This window comes from Anas acuta, chromosome Z, assembly GCF_963932015.1.
Source record: "Anas acuta chromosome Z, bAnaAcu1.1, whole genome shotgun sequence".
Classification (NCBI taxonomy): Eukaryota; Metazoa; Chordata; class Aves; order Anseriformes; family Anatidae; genus Anas; species Anas acuta.
The window spans coordinates 48287813-48314546 of NC_089017.1; the positions used below are offsets into that span (position 1 = coordinate 48287813).

General features: G+C 39.5%; 1 protein-coding gene across 6 annotated transcripts; it reads left to right on the forward strand.

The window, feature by feature from the left end:
- The first annotated feature begins 18 nt into the window (after window positions 1-18).
- RNF170 (ring finger protein 170) lies at window positions 19-24964 on the forward strand. Of its 6 annotated transcripts, none has more exons than XM_068667321.1 (9): window positions 19-147; window positions 1042-1098; window positions 8736-8806; window positions 10234-10377; window positions 14854-14928; window positions 16034-16146; window positions 17152-17225; window positions 19513-19617; window positions 21313-24964. In XM_068667321.1, exons 4-9 carry the CDS (start codon window positions 10241-10243, stop codon window positions 21580-21582), a joined length of 774 nt encoding a protein of 257 aa, XP_068523422.1. In that variant the 5' UTR covers window positions 19-147; window positions 1042-1098; window positions 8736-8806; window positions 10234-10240; the 3' UTR covers window positions 21583-24964. The 6 variants fall into 6 exon arrangements, with proteins under 6 accessions (XP_068523422.1, XP_068523424.1, XP_068523426.1 ...); XM_068667323.1 differs by having other exon boundaries at window positions 10234-10315; window positions 14854-14929; window positions 16038-16146; XM_068667325.1 differs by having other exon boundaries at window positions 10234-10315.
- The last annotated feature ends 1770 nt before the right edge of the window (window positions 24965-26734 follow it).

A 26734-nucleotide genomic window follows, 5' to 3' on the forward strand; every position in this document is an offset into this window, starting at 1 on the left:
GGCGCCCGCTGCGCATGCGCACTGCGCACCCCCCCCTCCCCTCCGAGCCCACACGGGCCCGGGCCGCGGCGCGCCGCGAGGGGGCGGGGCGGGGCGGGGCAGCCGTTGGCGGCCGTTGGCGGCCGTTGGCGAGCGGCGGGAGCTGAGGTAGCGCCGTGAGGGGACGGGGCGGTGGGGGCGGAGGGTGCCGGTGCCTGAGGGGGGGAAAAAAAGGGGGGGAGCAGCGCGGAGAGAGGCTCGGCGGCGGCAGGCAGGGCTGGGGGGCACGGCCCAGCCCTCGCTGGCGGGCCCGCGGCTCGGCACGGCCCGCAGCGGGCTCCGCGTGACGGGATTTTGGCATCCTCCGAGTCTGCCCCTTGGGGTTTTGGCTCTGGGAGGTGGGGGCGAGCGGTGTTGCACGGCGGTGACCCCCCCTCCCCCACCACGATGTGCCGCCCCGGTTTGTCAGCTGTCGCGACATGCGACTTCGTTTTTCTGTGTCGCTGACGCAAGCAGGCAGGCTGACGCTTTCTGTCGTGCTGCTGGGGGTGTGAGGTTGCCTGCAGAAGCACTGCTTTCCACCATGAAGTGTGCCTGGGCACTTTCAAACAATTTAAAGTTAAAAAAAAGAAAAAAAAAAACAAACACCATTCCAGCCTTATTTGAAATACCATATTTCAGTAACATGTTATAATTAAGCAACATTACTTCCTTTCTCATCCAGGAAACTTAGTTGTCCAACTGAAGGCACCCACAGGCTCTTCCTCGAGTTCCCATCCGCACGTCAACCCAATTAAACCCCCCGTGTTTCTCAGAGCTCCATACCTTTCTGTCTGTTTTAGCCTGGTGCACAAGTTCCAGACGTGGTTTGGGACTGTTTGACACAGGTCATGCGTCATCCAGACAGATACTCCAAATAGGAGTGCTGCACAGTTTCAGGCTCAGACGAAAATGTTTGGAGGCTCTGTTGGGAGTATATTCCTGTGCGGAATTTGCATCTTTAACTTGCAAGGTGGGATTCCAGCAGGAAAAGCAAATTACCTATTTATTTTTTTTTATCAGGGAAGATGTGCCACAGGCGCTGCTGACCTCCAGCCTTGCAGAGACCTGCTTCATCAGGCAAGTGCCTTGGTTGGGCAATTCTTAATGTATAATGAAGAAATGTGTGTTATTCCCCTCCTGAAATTGCCCTGTCCACTATTTTGGCGTTAAACTAAATCTATCAAGACAGTTTAAGTTTTCTCTTTCTCTTTTGCAATGACTATGTACGCACGTAAATGTATTCAGCGTAGTTCTGTAAGTACTGGTGGTCGACAATGAAAGCATAACTAAACACAATACAGTTGAGTTGGGCTATAATTTTGCTGTACCAGCTAAGCAGAGTCATGGCTCCAAACTAGCTGCTAACCCATAATAATGCAGTATTAACAGGCTGCATGAAGTCCTACTAAAATATTCCTGAGTTTGTTTTAACCTCACAATATATCTTGTCAATTTGTATGTCGCTTTTCTTTTATTTTTTATTTGCCTTAACATTTGTGCCTTTTGGTTTGTCTCCTCCTGATTTTTGAAGCTTACAGAGATACTTAGTACTAGAGATTATTCTTTGCTTTTCGCAAATAAGAGTGCATTCACAAAAGTGGAAAGCTGATAAATCCGGCGTCATCAAAACAGCTTTTTCTGAGTACACCCACCGTCATTACGTAATTTCTGTTTTCAAACACTTTATACGTCCACTGCTGGACTTTGAAAAAGTCCAGCTTCAGTATACTAACTTTAAAGTACTTTCAATACTATTTGTATGTTCGCTGACATTCATTGGACATGTGTAATACATGCTGTCATTACACTTCCTGAATGCAATGTAGCCATACCCTTTGATCCTGCATGAAAGAGGGTGAAAATAACTGTAGGATCCAGCTTGATAGATCAAATCCATTAGAAAAGTCCTGTTCTCAACTACAGACAATGTCCAGGAGCTACTACTACCATGAAGTTGGAAGTAGTTGGGTAACTTCTGACAAGAAAGGTCTCAATTGTTACTTAGCAATTATTAATTTGTCTTTATGTTGTGTCTGCTTTTCTCTTCAGTGAAACCAAAAGAGATAAACTCATGCCTTAAAGATTTCAGTATAAGCTAATATGCATGGAGGGAGGGCTTTGCAGAATAAATATGCTCAATTTTACTACTTTTAAACTATTAAACATTGTGATTTTGTTATTAAAGCAGGTCACTTATTGGAAAACTGGTGATACAAATGAAATCAATTTATTTGGTTTTAGTTCCTCTTACAATGGAAGAAAATTCTGGAGACTTAACAGAAATGAGAATCACAGGAATAACCTGTACTTTACAAGAATTCCATTTTATAAGCCTGTGTTTCATGGTAGTATTTTACTAGTTAGGAATTAGCATATCCTGCAGAAATGTGCATATCCTGCACATTTTCTCTAAAGCAAGAAGCATTTGCAAGGAAAAAGGGAATAATGGTTCTACTACTAAAAGAAAACAGCCAATCAGTATTGCAGGTTCTGATGGTGGTGGGCACCACCAGTGTCTTCATTTATAAATGAACTGACAAGGGTGGTTGTCAGTACTGCAACAAGAAGAAAATAGCAGAAATAGAAATGAAGTAGAACAGTTGTTCTTACTCAGTTCACTCCCAGCCCATCCCTGAAGGGGCATGTTGTTACCCAACATATTTTTCAGATGCTGAGCAAATTGTACCCTGCTCTCAAAGTCAATGTTGCTCATGGTTACTAATCAGTATTTCACAGCAGTATTGCCTGTGTGTTATCTCATTGTTTACTTCTCAGAGATGAAGAGAGCCTCTCGGTTCTCTAAGTTAGCGTATTCCTTTGGTAGTGGGTCCTGTGTCTTTTGGGGAGTATATTAGGTACTTCCATGTTGAACTTGGAAAATACAATTCCTACAGAAAATCTATGGGGATATTCTGATTTTGGTTAGCTCACAAAAAGTGTGCATTGTACTGTGGCAAACACAGGACTGTTTCTCATTTGTTTGCAAACCGTAGTGTAGGTATTGCTCTAACTGTGCTGTATGTAGTACAAAAAAAAGCCTTCAAAATACTTTTAAAATCTTTAATAAAAAAAAAAGAGGTAATACATCCACACTATTATGGGTCTTTGTGCCCCCACATTTCAGTATTATCTGTATGTGTTTCCAAGAATAAAAGTTACCACCATAATTGCAATGTTGCTCTTCATGATTTTGCTTCTTTTGCATAAAATTGCATGTATTGTTCATACTTAACCATCAGGTGGGAGGAAATGTACCTTTCAAGGCCTGCAGGTTCTTATTTGAAATGTTTGTAAATTAGCGTTGCTTTCTGTCTGTAATCAGTCTCATCAAAACACAGGACAAGCAAGGTGATTTTATGTGCAGGTGGGTAGTCTGAAATGGTTTTTTACAAACAAAATGGCATGACTTTACAAAGTTTCATTCCGTTCTACTTTGTAGCATTCTGTGGCCAGATGAGTCTATTTCAGGTGGTTTACATCCTGTAACCATAAAGAATCCTGATGCAGATAAATCTGATCCCCATCTAAGCACTGTGCTGCAAAGTCCAGCTGTAATTTAGCTAAGCCAAGTGGAAGAGAGGAATAACTACTCATCTTTCTTTCCTTACTAGGCAGTCCGAGTATTTTACTTTAAGTAAGTGCCACTAGTTTAAAGTTGAGCTGAAAATTTTGTTGTTTGTTTTGTTACTGTTGTAGCATTGAATGTAGGAAAATCATAGAATATCCCGAGTTGGAAGGGATCCACAAGGATCATCAAGTCCAACTCCTGGAACCACACAGGTCTACACAGAAGTTTAGACATGTGACTAAGTGCACAGTCCAATCGCTTCTTAAATTCAGTGACTGCTTCACTGAGGAGCCTGTTCCAGTGTGCAACCACCCTCTCAGAGAAGAACCTCTTCCTGATGTCCAGGCCAAGCGTTTTTGTTGGATTTTTAAACTTTGCAACCTGTACTTTTGTCATTTTGAAATTGATTATATACCATCCAATTTTAATGGGATTGGAATTGTTAGAATTGTTAGATGATACTAGATGTTAGATGTTTGTTTTTCTTCCTTTAATTGGAAGACAAGGTGGGGTTATGCCCTCTTGTAAGAAAGCTACCTCACTGCTAAATGGTTAAAAAGAGGAAAATAATTCCACGTGTAAGCAAAGGTCAATTCTTAAAATTGAATTTATTTCTTATTACTGCCTGTTTTAACTGAAGTCATTCTATTAACGTGACAGTTTTCATAGAAAGCTAGAATAGACAAGAACTAACTTATTGTATGAAAGAACAGAGACACAGCATGAAAATTTTCAAACCTTTGTAATTATTGAAAGGAAAAAAAAAGTAGCATAAATCTATAGAGAAGAATGAACAACTTTATTTAATGCCTGAAGAGCCTGTGGTCTCGAAGACTGATCTGAACAGGCTGAGGAAATACAGTTATTTTTGCACAACCAGACAAATGTAATGGATCAAAGTAAACAGGTTGAAGAAAATAATTAAATGCGAATTACATCAAGTTGCTATTATATGGCATCAACTTACTGGTGCATATTATTTTGGGAGAGATAGGTAAAGTTTTTTCTTATAGAAGTCTTCCTTGTGAACTTCAGTCGCTAGTCCTCATCAGCATTGGTTGTCACAAAAGATAACTTCATTATGTTGTTTCAGACTAAGTCTCCTATAGCTTGCTTATTAATTGTGCTGACTGAAAGACCACTGCTTCTAGACCTACTCTCTGGAAGGCAAGACTCTTTAGCAGCTGTATTAGGCCTTGGCTAGTCTATCATGCATACAAACCACTACAGATGCGTTCATGGGCTGTTGTGGTTGCACTCGAATAAACGTGAACTGCAAGCTTGCAGTTCTGTGCATTTTGTTGGAAAATGTTGTAAACAGGCTTGAGATCAGAAAATTCCTTCCTCCTTCAGTCAGACAGTTTTCACATTGTGTATTTCAGCAGTGTTCTCCTTGGAGTCATTGTTGTTTGTTTTATTACATGCTCACACAGAGATAAAGTAGGAAGAGATCGTTGCTGTGTCTACTGAGGCTTAAATGACTCATCAGAGAAAGCATGTATTGATCTTTTGAACTGAAAAGCTTCTCTTTATATTTCTTAGTCTACACGATTTGTGTCAGCCCTCTTGTGCAATGGTCTGATTCAGAACAAGTGCTAGAGGTAACGAGGGGAATGTGCACAGCACTCATTTGCTGTGCAGAGGCAGAAAGTAACTTAAAACATGAACGTGACCCCTAAACATTAATAGCCCATCTCTAGAATTTACAGAATCACACAGAATCACAGAACTGTCTAGGTTGGAAGAGAGCTCCAAGATCACCCAATCCAACCTCTGACCTAACACTAACCAGTCCTCCACTAAACCATATCCCTAAGCTCTACATCTCAACGTCTTTTAAAGACCTGCAGGGATGGTGACTCCACCACTTGCCTGGGCAGCCCGTTCCAATGTCTAACAACCCTTTCAGTAAAGAAGTTCTTCCTAACATCCAACCTAAATCGCCCCTGGCGCAACTTTAGCCTGTTGCCCCTTGTCCTGTTGCCAGGTACAAGGGAGAATAGACCAACCCCCACCTCACTACAGCCTCCTTTAAGGTACCTGTAGAGAGCTATAGGAAGGGGATGTAGAGCAGGATGTGGCCCTCATAATCCATGAGGAGATGTTTGGCAACCTGCTATGGCACTTGGATGTGCACAAGTCGATGGGGCCGGATGGGATCCACCCGAGGGTACTGAGAGAACTGGCAGAGGAGCTGGCCAAGCCACTATCCATCATTTATCAGCAGTCCTGGCTATCGGGGGAGGTCCCAGTTGACTGGCGGCTAGCAAACGTGACGCCCATCTACAAGAAGGGCCGGAGGGCAGACCCGGGAAACTACAGGCCTGTCAGTTTGACCTCAGTGCCAGGGAAGCTCATGGAGCAGATCCTCTTGAGAGTCATCATGCGGCACTTGCAGGGCAAGCAGGCGATCAGGCCCAGTCAGCATGGGTTTATGAAAGGCAGGTGGAGTCACCATCTCTGGAGGTCTTTAAAAGACGTTGAGATGTAGAGCTTAGTGATATGGTTTAGTGGACGACTGGTTAGTGTTGGGTCAGAGGTTGGACTTGATGATCTTGAGGTTTCTTCCAACCTAGACGATTCTGTGATTCTGTGATTCCACCAACTCAGTGTGCTGGGTATCCAGAGAACAACTGCTGTTGCCATTAAAGACTGAGGCAGTGAAGGCATTAAGCACCTCAGCTTTTTCCTCATTTCTTGTAACTAAGTTTCCCCCCGCATACAGTAAAAGATGGAGATTCTCCTTAGTCCTCCTTTTTGTGTTGATGTATTCATAAAAACATTTGTTGTCTTTAATGGCAGTAGCCAGATTGAGCTCCAGATGAGCTTTGGCCTTTCTAATTTTGTCCCTGCACAGCCTCGCAACATCCTTATAGTCCTCCTGCGTGGCCCGCCCTCTTTTCCAAAGATTACAAACCCTCTTTTTTCTCCTAAGCTCAAGCCACAGTTCTCTGTTGAGCCAGGCCGGTCTTCTTCCCCGCCGGCTCGTCTTTGGGCACGTGGGGACAGACCGCTCCTGCGCCATTAAGGTTTCCCTCTTGAAGAGCGCCCAGCCTTCCTGGACCCCTCTGCCCTTCAGAACCGCCTCCCAAGGGACTCTGCCAACCAGTGTCCTGAGCAGCTCAAAGTCAGCCCTGCAGAAGTCCAAGATTGTGGTTTTACTGATCCCCCTCCTGACTTCTCCAAGAATGGAGAACTCCACCATCTCGTGGTCACTCTGCCCAAGACAGTTTCCAACCACCACATCTCCCACCAGTCCTTCTCTGTTTGTGAAGAGAAGGTCTAGCAGGGCACCTCCCCTGGTAGGCTCACTAACCAGCTGCGTCAGGAAGCATCTTCCACACTCTCCAGAAACCTCCTAGACTGCTTTCTCTGGGCTGCGTTGTGCTTCCAGAACATGTCAGGGAAGTTGAAGTCCCCCACGAGAACAAGCGCCGATGATTTTGCAACTTCTGTCAGCTGCCTGTAGAACTCCTCATCCGTCTCCTCATCCTGGTTCGGCGGTCTATAACAGACCCCCACCAGGATGCTTCCCTTGTTGGCCTTCCCGCCGATCCTAACCCACAGGGACTCAACCTTATCATTCCCAGCCTCAAGTTCCACAACATCAAAACACTCCCTGATCCAGAGAGCCACACCACCACCCCTTCCGTGCTGCCTGTCCATTCTGAAGAGCCTGTAGCCAGACATTGCAACACTCCTGTAATTTAGTAATAGAAGCAGCAGGGGGAGAGACTTAAGAGGCAGAGGTTCCACTTCCCCCCTATATATCTTGACAGTAGTGATACATTAGTGAAGACAATGTGTTTTGAGGAGTGGCTTTTTATGTAGCAAAGCAAAATTGTGCAGGAATTCCTGTTGGGCAGTAAGTTGGTGTTAATATGGTCATTGGGAAAGTCATATGTGATAAGTGAGCATCCGAAGTAGATAATAATTGGATTGTGTGTGGTCAGGAAGAGAAAGTGAGAATCTCTGTTCTATATTCATTTCCCCCTGCTAACCCTGGCACCACAGTTAGGTATTTCAGTAAAAGTGCACGAGCAGAAATGAAGATGTAGCCAGTGTGATGATAAACAGATAAGGATTAAATATGTTGTTTTAAGGAGCATGAAGAGAAGGAGAGGGAGCTCTAGAGTGGAAGCCTTGGAGGCTGTTCAGGAAAATTCCTTTCATTTTGTGTGATACTGACAATTCGTATTTGTCAGATTCAGAGTACATGAAGCAAGCACTGATACAGGAAGCCTTTCAGGTGTCAGAGAGAGAAACACTTACCTTCCAAAGGTGCTGGGCAATCAGAGCATCTGTATGTCTCTCGAACACAGCATGTATTTCTGAAAAAATGAGTAGTGCTTAACAAAATGTGGTGTTGTTAGTGTGTTGGTCTATTCTGACAGAGCTGGAGAAATTATCGCATACCAGTTCCTTGCCATTTACGTCTGTAAGTATATGGAGTGGTCAACCCAGAAATGACAGTGTAACAGTGAAGGTTACTGCAGTGATGATGGTACTTAAGGAGAGAAAACATTAAAATAACAGCACTCTGCCTGAGACACAGCTGTGGAAAATGGGTATCCCAGAATGATGTATTGTAAGAGAGAGATGCTTCTTCAAGAGTGAATATTTAAAAGAAATAAAGTGCACAGTTTGGGAATGCTGAGCTGAGGCATGACAGTATGCCTAGAAGTCCAGACCCTCAGCACCAAGGAATGGGCGATCAGAAGACATTCACAACACGTTAGTCTCACAGCTTTAACTATAGCAATCTAATTGTGTAAGTAGCCACACGGAGAAATGCTGTAGCTCCTCGTGTGTAGGAGTCATGATCCTGCATAAGACCTTTCCACAAAGATACAGCCGTTTATTAATTAGTATGTATGAAATCTGGGTCAATATTGACCTATTTCAAACATGGCTCTTGATGAGTCATAGGTGTTCTACCTTTAGGAAAACTTATTCTTTCTAAATATTAATCAACATTTCAGTAGTTAGATTATGACACTGCTGCGGGTGAAAAGCTGTCATTAGCAAAAATTATGACTATAGTTACAGGAATAATAGTCTCAGTTCAGGTTGAGACGCAGGTTAGGTAACTTGGTTTATGTTCCACTTCATATATGCTTCATTATTTCATTTTGTTTTTTCGCAGTGGAAGTCCAAAAATATAAGAACAATGAAAGGAGTCTACCCTTCATGCTCCATGTTTTCTCTGCTATTATGGTACTTAATTATACCCACTTACCCCTTTTATAGTAATGTTAGAATATACTAGCTTCTCTTGCCTTGCTGCTGCAGAGGTGGCTGCCACAAATGTAACAAAGCTTGGAAAAAGCTCTACAACTCCTACAAGAACAGATCTGGAGAGTGAGAGTAGTCATCTTATGGAAAAGATGACATTTTTCTGTTATCAGTAGACCAATGTGTTGAAATCTTGCCAGGGTAGTGCATTACAGTTAGGTTCTAAAATCCCCATAACTTGTTTTCCCTTTCATTTTTGCAATTAATTCAGGACCAGACAACGTCTTTTGTAGTGATGCTTGTTAGACAGCAGGGTTCAAATTCAAAAATCACATACAAGCTATGAACTAGGAAAAGACACTGATGAAACTTTGCAGGCTTAAAGCACCCACACTGGAGTAGGAAGTAAAGTAAATGATACCAGTCTTCCCTGACTTTCTAAAATGCTGCTGAGCTTTTATGTCAAATCTGTATGAAAAATAGTTCCAATGTGTATGGACACATCTTTAATATGACTTTTTGTTTTTTTTTACCTTTTCCTAGACTTAGTTTCACTTCCCTGGTTTCATAATATTCACAGCTGTAGTTCATTTCACTTCCTGATTGCAACAGGAGTGATTTAGCAGCATGTTGCAGACTATTTTATTTTCCGTGTCTTCAGCTGTAGGTTAATGAACATTAATGTTGGCAAGTCATTCTGATTTTTGTATATGTGAAACGAATATAAACCAAATAAGTCTAACTAGGGAAGCCTGAAAGTATTATTTTTCTTTCAAGCTTTGCCCATATTTCCAGCTGAAACCATAGGAGAGGCAGATAAAATACGAAATTCGTCAGATAGTTTATGTGCATCGAAATGGCCATTTAACACTCTAAAACAAGCTGTGATGCAAATATTCTTGTTTCTTTATTCATGTAGGTAAGGGGAGTAAATTAGGTTTCGAAAATGTACATTGTTTTAGCCTAGCAGCAATGATGTGTTACATAATAACAAAAAAACTTGATAATGTTGAGTCATACTTTTATAAATGGACTATCCTTAGAATATGTCAAACGCAGCAGGGTGTCCTGTCCCTAAGCAAGATATCTGATAAAGATTTTCAGGTAAAGGATCTGACTGATTTGTTGTTGTTGTTGTTGTTTTAAAAAAGAAGACCTTGTAGCACAATGCAGTCATTGCTACTGTGCAAGACAAATGTTTTGTAGTCCTCTGCAGCAAGCTGTTTGGTAAAATGCATGTTTCCTCTTTTTCACCATTTTTCTCCCAGCAATGAGTAACCTTTTGCTTCAAGAATTTATTGTTCATATGAATAGATACATATACATATTATTTGTAACTGTTTAAAATGTATGTGTGTGTATGTCTCTCTATATACATGTATACATATATATTTCTTTTTACATTTTAGAGCTGTGATGGCCAGTCACCAGGCAGAAGTTCAGAGTTTGAAGCTAGATAATGATTCAGTCATAGAAGGAATAAGTGACCAGGTACTGGTGGCAGTTGTGCTCAGTTTCACTTTCATTGCTGCTCTGGTATATACGCTTTTAAGGTGAGAATATGTTGATGGGAATTAATCAACGTACTTGAGTTTGTCAAATTCTAACTTTCTTAACTGATTGTTGCATATACAAAACTTGTTTTGTGATGTTAAGGAAATGATTGTTTGATCACTTCCTCTCTGTAACTAACTGTCTGAGTTCATAATTTAATTCACAGTTAGAGTTAAATGATGCGTTTCTCAAAAATAAAGTAAAATTTCCATACGTTCATCCTTTCCGAAGACTGAAAATGACTGAATTCAGTTGTTGCGTCATATTTGGTTGCTGAGCGAAGATTTATCAATAATGACTCCACAAATAAGATTAAATGGAATCCTCCAATGTGCTTGCTAGTTGAAGCAAAGAAAAAAAAAAAAGAGCAGACTGATTTACTTATAAAATTTATAAATGAGTATATTTGAAAAACAATGGACTTTAATATGCTGTCCATAAGGGAAAATGCTAAGTTCAAAATTAAAGAATTTTAAAGGTCAATTAATAAAAGCTTGTTTGTAGTTCCAATGTTTTTTCTTGCAATGTAACAAATATTTTAGCCTATGTGTTTTGGGGAGAATAAATCTGAGTTTCACAATGGCTTTTTTGTTGTTTTGCTGTATGTTTGTTGTTTTGGGTTTTTTTAACACTTCTGTGGACTTCTGAATACAGAAGCAGTTTTAATATCTGAGAGAACTAAATTTTAATGATGCATCAGCATTATGAAGCTTACCGAGGAGAATGTGTCCATGTAAGAAGTATTAGTGGGGCAGGGTGTGTTTGAGAGCAGGCCATGAAAGACACCGGGACTGGAAAAGCCTGGTTGAAGTGCAAGGCAGTGCTACTGTTCACCACCAAAGAGATAGCACGGGAACCTCAGAGGATTGAATGCACATCAAAGTGCTTTTCTTGCCAAGCCTGTTTCAGTTATTCAGATGACTTCAGGACTCCTCTCTTCCCTCAGCTGCCTTTTCTCTGCCCCCTTGTGCTGTCATTATCCCTTATGTTTACTTTTTATAGCACATGTGACTTGAATTTGAAGCATTTAGTTAAATACTAAACATTTTGTTTTTGAACTTCATAATGGCAAGTAAGTTAACATTAAAAAAAAAAAAGTGAGTAGAGCAAGGAGGGTCAGCATTGAGCAAGATCGGTGGGGGCTTACTCAGGATGGGCATTCAGGGAGATGATACATTGATGATGAAGAGTTACTTGAGGGAGGAGAAAATGGCTAGCTGGATCTTACCAGTGCAGTGGAATGAGCTGTAACAAGATCTGTGGATCCTGTTACATGCCTTGACAGTTTATTTTCTGGAATGGCAAACAAACTTGAACACAAAGTTTTCATAGTTTAGAAGTCTAGAAACAGCTTATTTTCACACAGTATGACTGACTCCTGAAGGTCTTACCAGCATCTTCTTAGATACCCACTGTGCCTTCTGGAACCTTTGAAAATTGTCTGTATTAAGCAGCATTTTCCCCATACCTCTTTTGTATTGTTGCCATCAAAATCTGTACAGTACAATGGAAAATCTGTACAGTAAAAAAGAACAGTAATACTTAGCATTGAACAAGAGGCAGGGGAGAAAAAGCAGATAAACATGGAGGGGAGAAAAATGGAATATGAAAAGAACTGCTGAGGGATATGGTTGCTCTACTTTTTTGTAGCAGGGAAAATGCAGTGAGGCATCACATCAGGGCATGAGCTGAAGGTCTCTGAGCTTTTGGTGTTGAAATCTATTAAGGATAACTAACATATATATCAAGTAGCAGGTGTTTAGTTCAGTGAGATACCAATTCAGTATTTCTTTAGGACATTTTGTTTAATGTCTCTGGGTTGTACATTTTGATAAAATGCAGTCAGTTTTTTTCATCATCTTTCAAAAATAAGTAGATTACCACATTACAAATGAGATTGTGAAACTTTAGTTTATGAAACATGTTAAAGAGAGTCTGACCCTCCAATGTTTTGTATCAGAGACTCCCTGCATGTCCTACATGAATTAGCAAACCCATGTTTATGAATCTGTAGTTTTAGATTTTTTTTTTGTCTATTTTTTCCTGTTCCAACATGAGGTTTGTTTATAAAACTAAGTAAGTATTGTCAGCAGAAGTCAGATCTTAGTCCTTGGAAAAAGAACAATGTCAATCACTGTGCAGTGATACTCCAGTCTGCATAGGTGCTGGCCTTCACTTTGCCTACAAGAGAGCACATACTGATTGAGTAGGTACCATTACCTCTCCTGGTAGTGATAGGTTGGTGTGGTCCTTCATGAGGCATAGTAAAATCTTGCCACCTCATGGGATTTCTTTCCTCAAGTTACAGAGTGCTAACACTCAGAAATGAGAAAAAGTGCTTACTAAACTTTTTTTTTTTTTTTTTTGGCTTGTGTTTGGCCAGAAAAAAATATTTAAAAAGCCTGTAATTACAAAGCACTATACTGTTTCTCATTTATTCTAACTTACTTACTCACACTAACTGCACAACAGAAGCTGTGAATGGGATATGTCTTGAACTATGCCTGCCTCTTCCTGGACATTGTATAGCATCCTGCTTCTGAACCATCTTATGCATAGGTAGCAGACACTGTACCTCTACAAACACTCTCATATGTTGAGCATAATGTGTGGTACCAGACTAAAGTCACGTATGTGTAATATTTGCATAAGGATGATATGCCAGTATTGCCCTGGTAACTTTGTCTACTTTTTTTAGATAACAATCTGGTAAGAAATTTGCAATTAGTTGTTTATAAAGGACTCAGGATAAACTGGCTTATAATTCACACCTTCCACTTGTGTGTGATTTGCATTGAATTTCAATATATATCAAAGTTCTGGCAAAGTGAAGGTGCAAAGCACACTAATTTATAGAGTCTAAACAGGAAAATACTGTTAAACATATAACTTGCACCACAGACAACTTCCACAAGATGTGATTTGTGGAGAACCAGGGGAGAACAATGAAGTTTTTAATGTAAGCTTCTCATCATATAAGTTTCATACGACAGCCACTTAACTGCTAAATAAATATACTTTTTGCAGATAATCAGGTTGTTATTAGCATGAAAACATGGGTTTTCTCTGTTCCTCTTTGAAAAAAGAATGAAGAAGACAAAACATTAAAGACAGCAGCATGCAGTATTGTGATTGCTCACATCAAATGAAGGAAAATATTGCAGATGTGCCTGGAGCCACTGAGGAAGTTACATAAATAGATCTGCAGCCAGAAAATGTCTTAAAAATTCAGCCATTTAATTCTGACACAGGTTCATCCTGCCTAGATCATCCCTAAATCAGAGTAACCTGTTCTGCAATTTAACTTTTAGTCAAAGATAGGTCACAGTACCCTGAGGTAAAGCTTTCTGGCCTTGTACGTGTCGTAGTTAGAAATGTTTTTTCACCAACCTTGGATAACTGTGGAAAATAATTGCTCGTATTTATTGATCAAAAGACTTATTCTGTCCCCACTTCTCTCCATAAGCAGTCTTCTATACAAACTCCCAGTTCTTCAATCTTTTTCTAATGCTTGAACTATGTGGGCAGTAGTTCTTATAATTCTCTTCTGAATTCCTCCAATTTCTCTACATGTTTTTATGCATTTAGCTCAAAATGGAAGACAGAATCCAGCTGAGATTTCAACAGTGCTGAGCAGAATTTATCACTAGTTAAATCCATATGAATAAATAAAACACAGAAATTTGCAGTTCTGAACATGTTGTTGACTCATATTTATTGTAATTCAACATCTCTTAATGTTGTCAGCATAATTTCTAATTCCAATCCTGTTCCCATTGTGTTTTTGAATTCTTAATATATCCAGCCTCCTTTCTTCAGTGAGTCCCTTCCCTCTGATTCCTTTTTATCTTGGTGTTTCTAACCTGTAGTTTTCTTGCCAGTAGAGTCTGCAGTGATTTCTTTTTATATCCAAGCTGCTGATAGTTACATAAAGTCAACATTCTAAAGCTAAGAGTTTGCCTACCCCTTCTTATGTAAATCTTGTGGATTAATCTTTCATATAGCAGATAAATCTGAAACTAAGGATTTTTCAACTCGATGATAGCTTATGTAGTTAGTGGGGAAAAAGAAATTGTAAGTGAAACAACAACATAAAAACTGGAATGGAGAGAAAAAATAAAACTTTTTATACATGATGAATATATCTTTAAAGCAACTTGACTTTTTTGCAGGTTAATGGCTTGATTTTTTTTTCATGTCAAAATTTAGTTTTAATATGGTTTAGTGATTGATTATGGAGCCTTTATTTGAAAAATTTTGTTGCTGTGGAGCTTTAAGTGGCCAGAGTAATTTTAGGATCTACACTAAATGTACTGTTTCCTTAATTATTTGTGTACTTCCTTTAAAATTCTTTGTAGCAGGAAAGAGTGTTTTTTTCCTCCTTTTTTCAAGTTTCATTGTTTTCCATTCAATTATTTTTCAGTGTTGGCTCACAGTGTTCAGTTTTTTCTTACTGCTTATATTTCCTCTCACAGAAACGAACATCAGAACATACACCCAGAAAATCAAGAGCTAGTAAGAGCTCTTCGACAGCAGCTTCAAACTGAACAGGTACTTTGCTACGTGTTGAAATCGTTCACCTATCTGGTTTGGGGTAGTGTAGACTTCTCTTCTGAAGGTCTGGAAGAAGCTAGTGTTGAAAGTTTCAGGACCTTACTTCATGTTCAGAGGCATCCTTAAAATTTATCTAAGAATGAAGTGATGTAGGGTTTTGTTTTTTAATGGATAAATCAAGTCATTACAATTGAAGATTTGACTGGTTCTTTTTTCAAACCAGCTTTTGCCACAAGGTGGAGTATGTTAGATTGTGTTGTGTGCTTCCTGCAATGTTCCTGGGATCTTAGTGGTAAAGGAAGAGGAATCTGGAGAACAGCTTGCTGCCACAGGACAGGGGTTAGATGTTTAAACTGATAAACTGTGTAGCAGAACAATGGCACAACAGCTGGAGCTGGGCAACAGGAATTGCACCCAATTCTGACATGTAGGAGAGAATCTAATGTTTAGGCCATGTTAGCAATAATTTTTGAGTCCCAGCCCTTGAATGAGAGAACCCATGCTTTTTGGAGACTGTTCAGAAGAGTCTTTAATCATAGTAGTGCTTGAAATAATGACAGATTTGTGACCAGAATGCTTATTTATGTGGAGGAAAAATATGGTGAAATGGGGAGGAAAACACATTTCAGCACAGTGAAATAAACAAACTGATGTCGCTGTTTGGCCTTGGGAACCCTACATAGTGCAGTTGGTAAGCAATACAGTTCAGGCACCTGGTTTGAGACAGAGCTATTTAGAATAATAAAGTAAAAGTCTAGATCTAAGGTGTTACTCGTGCTTCAGTGTGTCTGATATAAGGGATCCTACTTAATGTGAAGGATTGGGGAGGCTCTTCTTTTGTGGTCTTTAATTGGATTGAAGCACATACTTAGATTAGGGGAAAATAATGTGCTTGTCACTAAAAAAAAATAAAAATAAAGTTGCTTGGTGAAATAACTTTTGCATTTAAGTTTTTTTTTTTTAATTTATTTTATTTCACGTAGTTTTGAATTCGAGTATTTGACTTCTGGTAACATATATATTTATTTATGTACTTAAGTTCAGCAGACTTCTCTCATAAGAAATAGGATCTTTAATGTTTTCCATTTCTCTTATGTCCCTGCAGGATGCCTCTGCTGGTGATAGACATCGCTTCTATACAGATATGTCTTGTCCAGTCTGTTTGCAACAAGCTACATTTCCTATAGAAACAAACTGTGGACATCTTTTCTGTGGTAAGAAAGAAAAACCCCAAACCCCATAGATAAAACCAGAACAGAAATACAAACTTCTGGCAATAGTACTGTTAACCTAGTGCAAAGCTTTGCTAGATTTTAACTGCTTATCTATAAGTTCATTAGAAATAATTTCCTATATAATTTGTTGAAAAAATGAATGTTAATAAATAGTCACTCTCAGAATATGCTGGATTTTTTTCTGTGGTATCAGGCTTGAAATGCATTTAATTTAAATATATTATGGACAGAGAGTATCATTTACTTCCTGTTAGTGAAAAACAGAAGAGGCTGAAATACACTTGGAAATGTACCATATAAAAAGCTGGTTTAGAAAGAACAAAAAAAACCTGCTTGGTGTTTTCATTATTACAGAGGTATTTTGTTTTTCTTAGAAGTCCTAGAGTTGCTACTAGCTTACAATGATTAAAATATTTTCTTTTCTTTGAGGCCCGGCTGATCAAATTTGTAAATATATATTATCAGTGTTCTATGATCACTGTGATCATTTTGCTTCCCCTCCTTCACTTTCCCAGTAGGATTCTTTCACTGCAGTTGTCTGCTGTTACAGAATATATCATGCTTACCATGACCAGTCATTTAAAAGACAAAAGTTACAAATGTGGAAAACAGTAAGGAGAGCAAGATTTTCATACATTGAAACTCTGATGATAAAGCCAGGTTTTCAGGATAAATTTTACATGTCTTGATATTTTGTCACTTACGAATTTTAAACTGGGAAAAAATAATAATTATTTGTTTCTTCAGTTAATGATTAAGAAGTTTTATGTCATTTTAGGAAATAATTTCTTAAAATTAATAATGCATGTGAACCTGTTCAGGATTTTTCTCATTAATCATGCTGAATATGGTTCTTGGTATCTTCGATGAGTGCTACATACAAAAATACACATCTTTGTTGTTTTGCTTGGTGCTTAGCTTATTGTTTCATATAATCATTGTTTCAGATCAGAAGTGTCAACGTCTGTGACTTGTTTTTGTCAGGTTCCTGCATTATTGCATACTGGAGGTATGGATCGTGGCTTGGTGCAATCCGTTGTCCAATCTGCAGACAAACGGTAATAATTCAAGTAATTGTGGACCTGATGGTTTGGCCATCTGGTACAGTTTACCAAAAAAGTGTTACGTGTGAACTGCAGTAGTAAGAGTGACAGAAGAGGGAATCTGAGAAGCTGAGAGAATATGGATATGTGAGACGTAGATGGTGGACATTGTTTCTTAAATGTTTTGCTTTGCCAGATAAATCAAAAAAATAAAGACTGTTCCTGCAATTCAAATTTAAGTGAACAGCACTGATAACTCAGCCATTTTTCTGTAAAGGAGTATATGAAAACAGAAAATCATGAGACCTTAACTATAGTTCTTCCCTGCTTCCTAGTTGTGATGTTATACAACTTCTTAACTAGAACTTGAATCTGAAAGACCTGGCTGTTCTGGAAGACTGCCAGTAGTCAAAATATGACTGGTTTCTAAGAAGTACATCTGTTCTCCCTGCCAGAAAAACAAACCAAAACAAAAACTATCCATGTCAATTTCTTATTCTGTTCCTATTTTTAGTTTTTATTAGTTTGAGTTTTATAGAGCAAGCATATTACTTCCTTCCTACACAATTTACTTACATTGTTAGTTTGAAATATGTCCTTGGAATTCATTAACATTCAATCTGAGCCTCACAGTCTGTTTTAACAAAAGTACATCTGTGTTTCAACAGTAGTAAAATTACAGAGTTATATAATTCATTGGAAGTTACTAACATGCTTCACCCCCTTGCCCATACATTATAATCCTGTTTTGATTCTGTGTATCAGCATGTCAAGTGACCACAGGAGAGATGAAGGAAAGAAAAATATGTATGGCTAGAGGGAGAATGAATTGGTTTAGACAACAGCCAGTGACGAGAGAGAGAGGCAGACAATAAGGGTGAGAAAGATGGAAAAAAGGAAAATAAGATGTTTTTAAGTGCTTTTTAATGTTTCTCTGGAGATGGATGGTCTTCTATCTTCCTCTGAGTAATAAGTACATTGGGTAGAACTGCTTGCATGATTATGCATTCATTCTCACCCCCTGTGAGGTAAGAAAAGTGAGGTCTCACTTGAACAGGGAATGGAAGTGTATATACATGAACGACATGAGTCACGCAGAAGGTTTGTGGCAGGGCTAGAAGTTGAATATAGATCTGCTTGTGCTGTTATTTGCCAAGTGTGACTGCTGTAAAAACTCCTACAGGATCCTCCCTTGCCTTATGCTCTGAAAAGCTTTTCAAAGTCCAGTCTCTTGAAGCATTCCACAGATAAAGACAAGTTAATATGAGAAAGCTTAAAGAAGCTCTGTTTTGTAAGCTTCTACATCTAGACATGAAATGTAATAAATGCTTCATTTTAAATCTAGTATTAGCTCAGAAATAAATATTGCTCAACGTACAACTTACAGAGTATTGGCTTTGTGCTTGGGAGAAAGGAGGGGAACTTCTTTCTGAACGTTGATTTTTCTATTTTTTTTCTATTTAATTTAAAATGGGGTTAGGAAGTAACCGTCATTGGAGCTATACGCTGGTTTTGGAAGCTTAGAAGATGTATATTTACTGGGCAGGTACAGAAGGAACTTCCAAAAACAGTTACAATTTAAATAAAGACTTTTTCTGCTTGCTCTGATAATATGCATTTTATAACTAAACATATTTCCAAATGCAAGACTTAGGTTTCCAGAAAGTCCTATGCAGAAAGATAAAATATATTTGAATATGACTTCACATATGTTTCTGTTTGCATGATAATTAACCCAAGAACATAAGGGAATTCTCAGTACTTACCAGAGAGCTGAAGGCTATTATCTTTTTCCACTGTCTTCTGTTACTCTCTTTGGTCTTCTTACAACTGCCCATAACAAGAAGCATGAATTTTGTTGCTTGTTTGTTGAAATGCAACATCCTTCTTAAGCTGGCAGAGAATGCTCTACTTGATTCTGAGTTTAAGAAACAAAACTAGATTAATTTGTGAAATTAACTTTATTCTCCAAATCACTTATAAAACATAAAAGATTTTGGTGTTGAGAAAAATTTGCTGTAAGCTACTCTTATAAGGTGGGTTGTTTGTTGTTGCTCATTTTTTGCAAACTTAAAAAAAATGCATTGATATTCTTCAAATAGTTCTAAGCAATACATTTGTTGAAACTTAGAAGCAGTATCCACGTAGTAAATATTAATATTTTTCATTTTATTTTGCTACTAGATATTCAACTAAAACAAAGTTTGTTCTATATAGTTAACTGAACAACACTGTTGACTCATTTATAATTGACAATATCTGTGCTTAATTGCACATGTTCTAAAATCCCTGCTGTGCCTAGGTAACATTGTTTTTACCACTCTTCGGTGAAGATCAGCAGGATGCAACCCAAGTATTGCAAGATGTTAATGACTACAATCGGAGATTCTCAGGACAACCTAGATCTGTAAGTTTGGGGTAAATTTGGGTGGACGTCAGTGATTTCAGGGGAGATGAACAGCATTTTTGGTGACATTTTTTGCATGGAATGTGAATTTTTTATTTGTGATGTATAGGACTGCAGGATTTTTTTAGGAAACTTGTGCTTTTATGGATAATACAAGCCCACAAGCTTGAAATATTTTTGTAATTGCTATATGGAAACTACTATTTCTGTTGTGAGTGAGAACTGCTAATAATCTTGAGTTCCCTTTTCTTAATACTTAATGAAATAAGTGAGTTGTAGGAAAGAATACTCACTTGATTAATCTCATTAAACTGATTTGAAGAAGCTGAAGTTCTACTCTGCCTTTCTTCATCAGATTTCAAGCTGTGTGATGTTTTGGTATTTTTTCATGCTAGACTATATTACAGTCTTTATTCTGCCCTCTCAGTGAAGAAAACAGGATTTTTTTGATGAATAGTTAAAATGGTTGAAGTTCTATGAACTTTAAAAAATTAACCTCGTACACCTTTATTCTGTGTGCACGGCCTGATTTGGAAAGTGAAATGCATGTACATGAATAGCAGTAACTCTGACACACAGTTTGTTTTCAGCTGTTCATTGGATTTGTATGTAGTAGCAAAACATTAATAAGAAAAAATTACAATCCAAAAAGAAAAAAAATTGTCAGAAGGGATTTTTGTTGTTTTTTTATGTTCAAAAGCACAAAGCAGTAATGCTTTTTATCCAGAATATATTGAAACTACATTTTAGACTCCAGTGGACCTCTCTGGGCTCTGCGTCTGTTCCTCAGTAACTGTCCAGGGTCATCCCGGACATCTGCACTAAAGCCCTAACCTGAATTAGATAATTTGTTTTTGACTTATACACAGTGTTGTGCTTTAACCACATACAGCATTCCTTTCTAGAGGATTTTTTCAGCCTTGATTATAAGTCCTTTTAATGTCATGGCTCTGTGTACAGTAGAAATGGAATCATTACCTAAAAATATAAAGTAAAATTCAAAGGTCATCCCTCCCCAAGCCTCACAATGAACACTTGAATATTTTCTGCTGATCAGTCCCTCAAGATGACAGAATCATAGTCAAAAAAATGAAAAGAAAAAAAATGAAGAAGTCAGGGATGGATTCATTTAAAGGTTCTTTATTTTACTTTAAAGTTTGGTCCTTGGTGATTTATGAGAATCACTGGTTGTATGCCATAGGAGAGGCATACATCCTATGCCATAGGAGAGGCAAGCAATGTGTTTCTGAATAAATTCTACGTATTCTAATTTAGCTATTATTTCTTTTATTTCGAGGAACGCCTAGTTCTCTTCCCTTCTGATCAATGTATCATTCCAATTACCCTGTGTGCTGTTTCATAATTTCTCCATATTTTGTTTTCCTCTAATAGTCACTGCTTTCCTTTCTTAATAGGTAATAAAGTATTTTGTGGTAAGGCAAGTGTACATTTTACTGTATAGAGTTATACAGTTTGACTGTTGCCTGAAAACATATATATTCTAAAACTAACTTCTTACCTAGCAAAATTAAATCCAGAGAGTGTTATCTTACTGTTATTTTATTTTCATTATTATAAATGAAGAGATACCAAAGCTGTAATGTAGTAATAGAAACTGCATACTGAAAAAAATACATATTTAGCATGGACCTGTATCTAAAGCAAAATATTAATCTTTGTTTTGTTTCCTCATAGATTATGGAAAGAATTATGGATCTGCCCACTTTACTGCGGCATGCATTCAGGGAGATGTTTTCTGTTGGGGGCCTCTTCTGGATGTTTCGCATCAGAATATTTCTCTGCTTGCTTGGAGCTTTGCTCTACCTGGCGTCACCTCTGGATTTTCTTCCTGAAGCCCTCTTTGGAATCCTGGGGTTCTTGGATGATTTCTTTGTCATTTTTCTTCTGCTGATATACATCTCCATCATGTACCGAGAAGTGGTAACACAGCGGCTGAATAGATGAAATGGATGAAAACCTCCCAGATGCACAGGTGTTTGTGGAATGTTTTAAAAAGAGGACTATAAGTACAGAATAGTGAGGTGCCTGTGCACAGCTTCAGTAACTGCAATGTCATGGCTTCTAGTTGATCATCTTATACAAATATGAACAATTAGTATGTGGTGATGCTTAACTGGAATCTTTGTGTATTACAAAAGCTTCATAATGATGAGGTTAGTTTTATAATGTAATAAACTACCTTCATCCGCTTATATCTAATGAACAATTGTATGTAGTCAAAGCAGAAAACACCTCTTTTGGGGTGTGATTTGTGAAAAGGGAGCTCTGGTAAAGAACTTCTAAGAAAAAATACATTTGGGTACTTTAGACATGTATAAAGAAATTTCAGAAATTCTTCAGAGGACAGTTACCATGACTAAATTGTTTAATGTCTCACCGTTATGGGCTAGAGTTTTTTAAAATCAAAGTAGCTTGTTATATCTCTGTGGAAGAAGAAATCCAAGGACCGCATTACAGGTATCAACCTGCAGTTTGCTGCTGTCCACTTGCTTCACAAAAACAAGGAGAACACCTCAGTATTGCTTAAGCTGCACTATGTACGGTTGCATGCAATTCGTACAATTTTATTTTTATATTTCGTAATATGCACACACCAGATGATCTACATGGAGAAACCAATATTATGCACACCAAACTGGCTAGTGCTCTGTGTTTCAATGGGAGCATGGTTTTGCTCTTCAGCTTGTTTATTTGGTGGGTTACATATCTTGGAAGTGGCATTTTTGTGCCGCTTCAGGTCAATGCAGTATATCTGTGTTGGACATTTGCATCCCTATAACTGCATTCAAGAATCTAGCCAATAGAAAGAACCCTCGAATTTTAGAAAGTGATCAAAGAAAAGAAGTCAGAACTGGATGTTTACAGAACTTTACCTGATTGTATATTTGCAACACTAATATTAAAGAACTTAGATGTGGGGGTGTTTGATTTTCACTTGAGGATTTCTTGTTTGATTGGCTGGTTGACTTGGATGTGGGCAGAGGGTATTCTGAATTAACTTGAAAAAGATCTGTGAATAGGGACCACCAAAAAAAATTTAACATCTGGAAATGTTTTCAAACCTACCAGAGTATTAATTATCCTACAAGTTGATTCTTTTTCTGTTGGATTTCAATATAGACTATCATAGCTACAGAATTCATTTGAAAGTACTTTAATTTTATGTAAGGGAATGCCACTAGAAAGCTCAAGAATATTCCATATCTATGTACTTTTAGTTTGAGGAAAGGTGATTGCCATTTTTCTTTAACTTCCTGAGTACTTGAAAGACAGTGATAAGACAGAATTAAAGAATTAAACATTCTTTGCATGTTTACATTGTATTGGATGAGACTTAAAATGAAAGGGACCTTTCCACCACTTGTGTGTTTTGCCTATGTTGGCATCTTTCCACAGCTTCTAGTACCTAGGCATGTTCAGGAAGATGATGTACCTGGCACCTGATGTGTCGTTCTACGGTTGGTGCTGGAGATTGTCCCTCTGTGTTTGAAATTATATTCATTTACAAGTAAATCCACTGATTCCTCATTAGGAAATTTGCTATTGAAAGTCCAGCGATGTTTTCCAAATGAACTGGAAGGCTAAATTTTTCCTTGTTGCTATGTGTGTTAAAGATGGGCAAGAAGAGAAACAGGAAGTGAAACAAGGGTGAGGGGGAGAAGAGCAGGGCAGAAAATGATGTTTTCATTAGCAAATACTGTTGTTTCTGGCAAACCAGCCATTCTTGAGCACATTAGTTGAGCTTAACTCTCTTTTGGTATTGTTAACGTATGGTGATGGTGTAGTGGCTACCTCAGTTAAGTCTTTAAGGTATTATTGAATAAGTGTGGGATATTCGTAAGCTGTTAGACATATTTACGAAGCAAGGTAGTGATTTAGAATAAACAGAATTTTGCAGTTTTGCTTTAAGCATGGTTTGTTTGTTTGTTTTTCCAAGAGATTCAGCCGAGAGCAAACTCCAAAAAAGTATTTATAATCAAGTAAATGTAACACCTCCTTTTTAGCCTAGAGTTTAGCTTGTGGGTCTGCTTAGAGAACTGTGTGTTCTGCTGTTGTAGGATAACTGGACTCTGTTCATAAAATCTGGTGATCTAGTACCTCCTACATGCGTTTATCCTGTGATTGTGGGTATACTTTTCCCCATGACTCTCTAGATGTAGAGTTGGTGTAGAAACTGCTTAGTGATTTTTCATTGAGCTCCCAAATTCCACATGATACTGTGAAGAAGTTAATGCAGAAAAGCCCTTCTAAGGAGTCTGTTCCCAAAGAACAGATCTTCTGTTGTATCTGAAATCATGTACAAGCCACATCTGAGTAACTACGTAAAGTTTACCTGTGTTCTGTTCACCACGTTTCTGCTAGCCAGCAGGATTTCACTCGGAGGCCTCAGCTTACTTTTGAATATTGAGTAAGACTGTAAGCTTTAATTCAGCACAGTAAATGCTTGACAGAATTAAGACCATCCTGCCTTTTCACCACCATGTGTGCTTGCATGTGGAGACTTTTTTGGGTTTCTTTCTGCTCCTTCAAGGCACTGATGAACAGTATTATGAGTTGTTCAGGCTTTTCTTTTGAGCAGCTGCAATGTGCAGGTGCAGCTGTCCAGCAGTGTCTGGCTGCTGCTCCTTCAGGCAAATATGAATTAGCTCTAAGTTAGCTGTCTTGAGTAATGCTAATATCTTGAGCTTATCTGAAGCTGCAGAGCTCCCACGAAGCTGGAGATAAATACATGAGCATTTAGTATTCCTTAACTACCTACTGCCAAGTTATTCTGTTAGCAACGTTCAAGGTAAGTGCTAGACCTGAGCACTAGCTTCAGAATGTGAAAGAAATGCTGTCTGGGGAGCAACTGCAAACATTGCTGCAGTTTCGCCGCATGGAATGGGGCAGCCATATCACTAAAGGGGGGAAAGAGGAAGCCTTCAGCAGAAGAGAAGCAATACGGGGGGGGGGGGGAAAGACAGTTCTTAGATTCTTATGGCTTCACCAAAACCTGTGAAATATTTGATTGTTTCAGCAATATTAACAAAGAGGAAAAGTAAAGTTATACTTTATAGTTTTTACAGAATAACTTGTAGCATCTCGAGGCCTAATGATAACCCTTATCACAAGCGCTGTACAAAGCAGTCTGTTTCTATGTTGTTTGTGACACACACCATGGACGCCTATGAAGATGAGGCAAAATGGTGTAATTTGGGGATGCAATTTTGCCATAGATTTCATAGAACTGTAACAGTGACCTGTGTGTTACACTAGATTTTTAAAACAAAAGAATTTAAACCTACTTGTTGTTACTTTTAACAATAATAAATTGCTATTAAAGTGAGAGATTCTTGTGATTTACTTTGTTGGCTTTCTGGATGGGAACTTTTTTTATTCCTTCTTTTCCCCCTCCACAAGCCTAAAATAGTTCTGCTCCAGTCTTGAGTGATTCTTATGTCTGGGCATCCTGTCCACAGGCAGTAACTCAATGCTTTTCATCTTTATTATTTCCGTTATGAGAATTACAATCTGAGATTTTAGTCCCAAAATTATATCGGTACAGTAAATGTCTTTTCCCTGAACAGTCCAACTAGTGCCTTCAGATCCGTAGGCACTGAGCTTTCAGGATGCCAAACCAGTACAGACGATTATTTAGCACATTCGTATGTCAGTGCTCCAGGCAAACACAAGCATGAAGCGGGCAGATAGAATCTAGGTGGTAAGCTAAATCAAAGCAAATAGAAAATGATCTCCGTAGGTTTAAGGGAAAGATGAAGGCCATTGTGGGACAAAGAAAAACTGGATGTGAACAGCATATGCTGCAATCCCATGCTTTTCATGATTCATGTCACGAGTGGCCCCTGGCTATTGGGAAGATGTGATCTGTTCTGCTAAGAACTTACCTGCAAGTCTTAGCTGGGAAGCACAAGGTCAAGTTGGGCCAAGGTCTTCTGGGCTTGCAGAATCAAAGAATGGTTGAGGGCGGAAGGGATTTCTGGAGGTGTGGTGGTTTTACTCAGGTGGGCAGCTGAGCTCCACCACAACCACCCACTCCTGCTCATCAAACAGAAAAGCGGAGAAAACATGATGCAGAGGGCTCAAGGGCTGAGATAAAGTCAGGAGGATCACTCACCAGTTACTGTGACAGGCAAAACAGAGTAGGGAGATGGTAAATTTTATTGCCTACTAATAACAAGCTAGTGAAGTGAGAAACAAAGGAAAGAAACCAAAAAACACCCTTCCCCCATCTTCTTTCTTCCACCTCCTCCCCCTGAGCAGTGCAGGGGAATGGAGAATGGGTACTGTGGTCAGTCCCTGACGCTTTGTCTCCTCTGCTCCCTCTCGGTCCCTCCGTGCCCCTGCTCCCCGTGGGGTCCCTCCCATGGATGCCGTCCTTCCCCAACTGAGCCTGCGGGGGCTGCCCACAGGCAGCAGCTCCTCAAGCACTGCTCCCACGCAGCTCCGTCCCACGGGGTCCATCCATCCATCCCCCAGGAGCAAACTGCTCCAGCACGGGTCCCCCACGGGTGGGGGCAGCTCCCCCCAGACCCCCTGCTCCACGTGGGCTCCTCTCCACGGGCTGCAGCTGCGGCCCGGGGCCTGCTCCTGCGGGGGCTCTCCATGGGCCGCAGCCTCCTCCAGGCCACATCCACCTGCTCCAGCAGGGGCTCCTCCACCCATGGGGGGGCTGCAGCGTGGAGATCTGCTCCATGGGGGACCCATGGGCTGCAGGGGGACAGCCTGCTCCACCAGGGGCCTCTCCCTGCACAGCCCGCAGGGGAACTGCTGCTGCCTGCCTGCCTGCAGCACCTCCTGCCCTCCTGCGGCCCTTCTCTTGGGAGCTGCAGGGCTGCTTCCCTTACACTGCCTCAGTCCTTTCTCCCAGCTGCTATGGCATACCAGTTTTTGTTGTTGTTGTTTTGTTTTGTTTTGTTTTGTTTTTTCCCTCCCTTCAATCTACTCTCCCAGAGGCACAAACAACATCACTTTTTGGCTCGGTTCTGGTCAGCAGCCTGTCCCTTTTGGAGGCAGATGAAACTGGCCCTTACCTAACTTGGGGAAGCTCCTGGATTCTTTTCACAGAAACCACCCCCTTTTGCCCTCTGCTACCAAA